Below are 6,706 nucleotides of genomic sequence, written 5' to 3'. Positions count from 1 at the left end.
TCAGGACCAGTGGTGAGAGTGGCCATACCGGAAGTGTGGAGGGAAGGTGAGGTTAAAGGGAGAACAGATTACAAGGATCTACATATAACCTCCTCCCTGGGGGATGAACAGCGGAGAAGTGGGTGAAGGGAGACGTCAGATGGTGTAAGACATGAAAAAATAATAATAATTTATAAATTAACAAAGGTACATGGGGGAGGGGAGAGCAGGGAAGAAGGGGGGGGGAAAGAGGAGCTGATAACAAGGGCTCAAGTAGAAAGCAAATGTTTTGAGAATGATGATGGCAACATATATACAAATGTGCTTGACACGATGGATGGATGGATTGTGATAAGAGTTGTACAAGCCACCAATAAAATGAAACAATAAAAAGAACCAAAGGTATTAAAGGAAGTCCAAATTATAATTAAAGTATTGGCAAAACAAAACAAAGCTCCCAGAATTAATGGAGTGCCCACTGAAATGTTTTAAAAATGGATGCAGTACTAGAAGTGCTCACTCATCTATGCCAAGAAATATGCAAGACAACAACCTGGGAAACCAATTATATTTATGCTCATTACAAAAAAGTGTGATCCAAAGAATGCAGAAAGTAATGAGCAATATAATTAATGTTTCCCGCAAGTAAAATTTTTCTGATGGTAATTGAAAAATGGTTGCAACAGATCTACAGGGAACTGTCAGAAATTAAAACTAGATTCATAGGAGGGCACGGAAGAGGGCAACGTTTGCTTACAGCAGATGGATCTTGGCTGCAAGCAGGGAGCTCTTTCATCCTGTACGAGTTGTCGTCTCTGAAACCAACAGGGGTAGTTCTGCTGTGCCCCACGGGGTCCCCATGATGGACTCGACGCAGGGGGAGTAAGTTTGGGGTGTATATGCAGATGACACAAATGTGTTTGCATAAAGCAAAGAAGACTTAAAGAACTTACTGATGAAATTCAAAGCATATAGCCTTCAGTATGGATTACACTTCAATACTCACACACAATCAACATCCTCACATCTGGACCAATAAGCAACATCACGATAAATAGAGAAAAGACTGAAGTTGTCAAGAATGTCATTTTTCTTGTATACACAGTCAAAGCCTATAGAAGCAGCAATCAAGAAATCCAACAGCGTATTGCATTGGGAAAAGGTGATACAAGATAGTTCTTTAAAGGGTTAGAAAGCAAAGCTGTCACTTTGAGGACTGGTTCATGCCTGATCCTAGTCACAGTACTTTCAACCCTTCATATACGTGCAAAAGCTGGACACTGAATAAGGAAGCCCAAAGCAGAACTGATGCCTTTGAATTAGGGTGTTGGTAAAGAATATTAAATATTCCATGGATTTTAAGAAGAATGAACGAATCCATGCAGGAAGAGGCACAGCCAGAAAGGTCTTCAGAAGTGAGGATGGAGAGATTTCATCCCAGGTACTTTGGACATGTGTCCAAGAGTGACCACTTCCTGTGAAAGAACGCCAGGCTTGATAACAAAATAGGTCAATGAAAAACAAGATTGCCCTCACTGAAATGGCTGGACACAATGGCTACCATGTGTGACATACCAAAGGCACCATTGTGAGGACGGCTGAAGAACAGGCCGTGTTAATTATGTTGTACGTGTGGTCACCATGAATTAGGAGCCAAATCCGTGGCACTTCAACAACAATGAGGTCATGGCCAATGAATTAAAGAAACCCACATGCATAAAGAAAATCCTGTGTTTAGGCACAAAACTTAAATTTTAAGATCATTGACCAAGAACAACACTATTAATTAAACATAAAGAAAAAAGTTTATTGAAAAAACCAGAAGACAATGGTCTCTAAAATATTTTATACTATTTATCTAACATCTTTATTTTGTATTTTACCTTATCTTCAATCCATGCATTATAGCCAGGAGGACTTAGTACCATATTCACAATGCTAGCTATTAGCAATGATAATAGCACTAGAGGAGAAATATATTTCCACATATAATAGTAATATCTGTTGGGTGCAAAGCCCAACATATCCTTTAGGTCTTCCATAAACCTAAAGAAGAAAATATTACATTATTTCTCTGGTTAATGTTATCAACACTTACAAATGCACCTAAGTTCAATGGTTTGACAAGGTTTTAGCCAAGACAACCCTATTATATATTTGCATTGAATCAAGAGTCTAGTTAAATACAAAATTATACACAAAGTCCTTTCAGAAAATAAAATGAAATCAGGAAAAGACTGTCATTTTCACATATGAAATCACTCATAAGCCAATTATTGAAAAACCTCCTTCTGCTAAGTCTAGAACTTACCATTTACAAAATACAAAAAATTCCTCGGCTCATTTTTTTTTAGCAACAATTCCTAGTTGCATCAAATATATATATTCAAGCAGTGTTTTTATTTCCAAAATCTCAATACTGTTTACAGTTTGTGAACTGTAAAAAAGACCCACACATTACAACTGATTGAGAAGAAAACCTCAGATCTTTTTTTAATTTATAGGTTTCCCCTTCATCTCTCTTTTAAATTTTTTTCTTATTTTTTGTTAATTAGCTGGGGTTTTTGTCCCCTAATTTTTCAGTCTGTAGTTTGTAGATTTAATCCCCACAGTGTTGCTTAACAGATATTTCTGATCCTCCTGTTTCTTGTAAATTATTAATATCTAAAGGCTTGAGTAATTTACATTTTATTTTCTAAGACGTGTTATTTATACAAAATAAACCCACCCTTTATCATTGTACAGTGCTAAGATAAAGAGCCCTGGTGGCACAGTGCGTTAAGCACTGGGCTAGTAATTGCCAGGTTGACAATTCAAACCCCCCAGCTGCTCTCTGGAAGAAAGAGGGGGCTATTTGCTCCAATGCAGATTTGCCGAGCTGGGAACCCTAAAGAGCAGTTTTCCTCCACCCTCGAGGGTCTGACATTCAGAAGTGACTTACTGGCACTGTGTTGAATTTTATTTTGTCTTAACATTATCTATCTCTCTTTATATTTCTCTTTGGGGCAATGCCTACCACCAGCTTTTTTTATAAAATGGTTTGATTAGCAAATAATTTAGATATCATACAGTTAATTAGTCCAATCACATTTTTTAAAGTTGTACAATTACCACATCAATTTTAGAATATTTTCTTCTTTCCTGTATGTTTCTACTCAACCTCACCTGCCACAACCCTAAGAAATAATTAATGTAGTGACTGAATTTATAGATTTACCTATCTTGAATGTCATATACAGAAAAATATAACAAAACAACAACAAAGAAACTAACAACAATAACTAGGTAAAACAGTGAAAAACCCTCAATCAAAAAGAAAGCAGAAAATATTTAAAACTAGAACGAATTTAAAATCAAAGGAGAGATCAAATGATAAGGTGTTACATTTTATCCTTACTACATGTGCCATAATTGACTATAATGGTCTCTGTTTGAGAGGCTGGCTAATTACATCCCTGCACTATGGGGGAGTCACCAGACATTTAATCAACATGAGACCCTTATAAATGGATTGGGGGCTTTCACTGTCATCCATTGCCTTCAACAAACCAGGTGTACAGAAGTTAAGATGCTAGACTATCCCTCCTTCAGATATGGATTTATTACTTACAATCTTGGATCCCACAGGGTTCTTCCATGTGGTCTCAGTTGACACCTCACTTAGATGGCTGCTTGTTTGAAGACAAGCCTTTAAGACTGTGGCGTCCATTCCTTCTGGTAGCTGGGTACCATCTGACGTCTTCCCTACACTTTGCTATCGCACCCATCTGTTCAGTGAGGAGGCTAGTACTGAGCAAGGCTACGTCATAGAAGTATTTATTCGTATACTAGGGCTATGAGAAAGTGTGAGTCCAAAATCCATTCATAGATCTGTGGCTTACATATCTCTCTCTAGTTCACTGTAGAGCCATCAATATCATTTTATACTGTAGCACATTACAAATCACTGCCATGGGACGTAAAGTAATTCTACTAATTACTTTAGCCAATGGTATATAATTTAAAACTGTCGAGAAAAGGAAATGAGGTTGGCTTTTCAGACTATAAATATGAATTTTGACACGTCCAGATTAAAAGCTTAAGTGGCTGGACATTATTTATATGAACTATGAGGGTTAGTGATAGGGAAAAACTTTCAGTAACAGTAATTCACAAAGTAGAATCATGACTATCAGACTAACACATGTAATAAAAAAGCCACATAGAGATTTGGTCATTGGGGGCCACCATTCATTGTACTGTAGGGCATTTCAGCCTGTCCATGATTTTTATAGATGTATAGTATACAGATTAATTTACCTTTGCTTAATCAGTTTCTATTTATTATTTCTCCTAATTATTTGTTCTCTTCATATTCAAGTTCTCTTTAAATAAGTCAGTGAGCTTATTTTCTTTGTGTTCCTTTTAGTAAATTTAACCTTCATGTCTGAAATTTTTATGTAGCATAAAATTTAGAGTTACCCAGAAGAAGATATAACTCAGGGGGAGGGGGGAGGGAGGGGGAAAAATGAGGACCTGATGCTGGGGGCTTAAGTGGAGAGCAAATGTTTTGAGAATGAAGAGGGCAATGAATGTACAAATGTGCTTTACACAATTGATGTGTGTATGGATTGTGATAAGAGTTGTATGAGCCCCTAATAAAACGATTAAAAAGAGAGAGAGAGAGCAATAACTCAGATTATATATATCTGTCCAGCTGTGTGCTGAGAAATGTAGTTGGTCTCTCTAGATGTCTGAGTTTCATCACTTGTGAAATATAGCTAACAATAGTACCTCAAATTAATTTAACAAAGTTTAGTCACACAGCCAACACTCACTAGGTGTTGGGAGTTATATTTGATAACCATCTACCGAAGTTAAAATTCCAGTAACCTAGACAATATTTTCGTGTACACAATTCTATAAAATCACTTAATAGATCACACTTTATGAAAAACATTAAATGAAAAAACCTCTATTGTATGCTCAAGAACTTTCCCTTTATTTTTCTCCTTTTCTAAATGAAATGTATCCAAACAATTTCTTTTCAAAATGGAAGTGAAAAACAAATGTATAGGTGCAAATATACTTACTTATCTATGCCATACACATAGGATACAGCAATATTCTCCAAAATCACTACCATCAGGAGTGGCAGGGTGGCAGAATAGTCATCAAACATTGTAACAAAGTAATTTCCAGAATGTTGCACAAATATCAGGCCAATACAAAATGCCAGAAGACAACAGATAACTGGGGGAAAGGAGGAATAAATGAGATATTGATAAACTTCTTTAGAAGGTGGAGTCTTTTTAGAAAATTCATTACAAATTATGTTCAAACAGTATTTTTGCTTTGCTTTAATTTTGTTAACTTTTGAATTACAGCAACAGATCAAAGTATGTACTAGTATCTTTATTTTAATGTTGTGAAAAATTATCCAGAGATATTTAAATATCACACCCAAAGTCTCAGGCTAAAAATGGCTAAGCTTGGATTGGGACCTAAATCTGACTCCATAGTCTGTCGCTTTCATTTTCTCCTCATTACACTTTCCCACCTAATGCCATCAGGTACAGCCCCGCTCAGAGATCCTAAATCGGGAAGACGGCCTCCTTGCTCCCATGGAGCGGCGGGCGGGTTTGAACCGTCGAATCTGCAGTTAACAACCTAATGCCTAACCCACAGCACCACCAGGGCTCCTTTCAGGACATTATTGGCTGGGGTAAATATGGAGTCCCGGTCGTGTAGTGGTGATGTGTTTCTCAAGATCAGCAGTTCCAAATCACCAGCGACTCCATGGGAGAAAGATGAGGCTGACAGCTCCTGAGAACAGTTCCGGTCTGGGAAAATCTCAGGAGTCCTTCCACCGGTCCTATAGCAGCGCTATCAACTCAGTAGCAGTGAGGTTGATTTCATTAGTTTGGAGGAAAATATTAAGAAAATCCATTCTAACTAAGCAATAGAGATAGGAGCAGGAGAGACATGAAATAAAAGTATATTGAGCAACTTAATTAAGCGAGGAGCCTGGTGGCTCTGTCATATAAGCATTGTTCTACAACACACGTCAGCAATTGAAACTCACCACCTTCCCTGTTCTCTGCTCCCAGAAAAATTTACAGTCTGAGAAACACTATGTAGAGTCACTGTGAGTTGAAATCAACTCAATAGCAGTAGTGGAGAAACATTTATCTGACAAAGGTGATGAAGAAATATTTCATCAAAGTAAAATACTAGTGGAAAGAGAGATACAGGCAGGAAATGAGAAAAGAAATTGTACTCATTTTTGCTCTGGTAAGTCTCCCAGGAGGAATCATCAAACATTACCTTGTAGCTTCCCCCCCCTCTACTGCTGTTTTTACTTTAATTCTGCAAGTCATCCTTTTATAGAAGGAATGGTGTGTATATAGTGCATACAAAATGAAAAGAAGCCAAGTGCATGCACGTTAGCCTGTGCATTAGGCAGGAGATTGGTAATGTTAATTGAAATGTTTAATTCAGAAATAGAGACAGATTTCCAGTAGAACATAAAGAAGTTTCTCATGTTTTCTCCACCTACCTTGAAGAGATATAGATATAAATATTTAACAAACTTCTGAGATTTTACTATAACACACTCATAAGGGCAGTAAGTGACAAGAATAAATGTAATGTTTGTTGTTTGTGCTGTGGCATCAAACCCAGCACATGGTGACATTATTTAACGATGTAGACCTGCCCATATAATTTTTGAGGTTGCCATCTTTTT

The 6,706-nt window shown here is 37.1% G+C and overlaps 1 protein-coding gene across 1 annotated transcript in view; it reads right to left on the bottom strand.

Annotated features, from left to right (window-relative positions):
- Nucleotides 1-6,706, bottom strand: part of SLC6A15 (solute carrier family 6 member 15) — a 53,770-nt gene that overhangs the window by 4,993 nt on the left and 42,071 nt on the right. Inside the window, exons 10-11 of the mRNA XM_004700422.3 lie at nucleotides 5,052-5,211; nucleotides 1,863-2,025 (exon numbers count right to left, since the gene is read on the bottom strand). Coding sequence (XP_004700479.1) covers nucleotides 1,863-2,025; nucleotides 5,052-5,211 — 323 coding nt within the window. The remainder of the gene's footprint in view (nucleotides 1-1,862; nucleotides 2,026-5,051; nucleotides 5,212-6,706) is intronic.

Source organism: Echinops telfairi, unplaced genomic scaffold (genome assembly GCF_000313985.2).
Source record: "Echinops telfairi isolate 266 unplaced genomic scaffold, ASM31398v2 ScPeMD7_2;HRSCAF=8, whole genome shotgun sequence".
In the NCBI taxonomy this organism is placed as follows: domain Eukaryota; kingdom Metazoa; phylum Chordata; class Mammalia; order Afrosoricida; family Tenrecidae; genus Echinops; species Echinops telfairi.
Note: the sequence above shows the minus strand (reverse complement) of the source record. Positions and strands in the feature narration are given on the sequence as shown.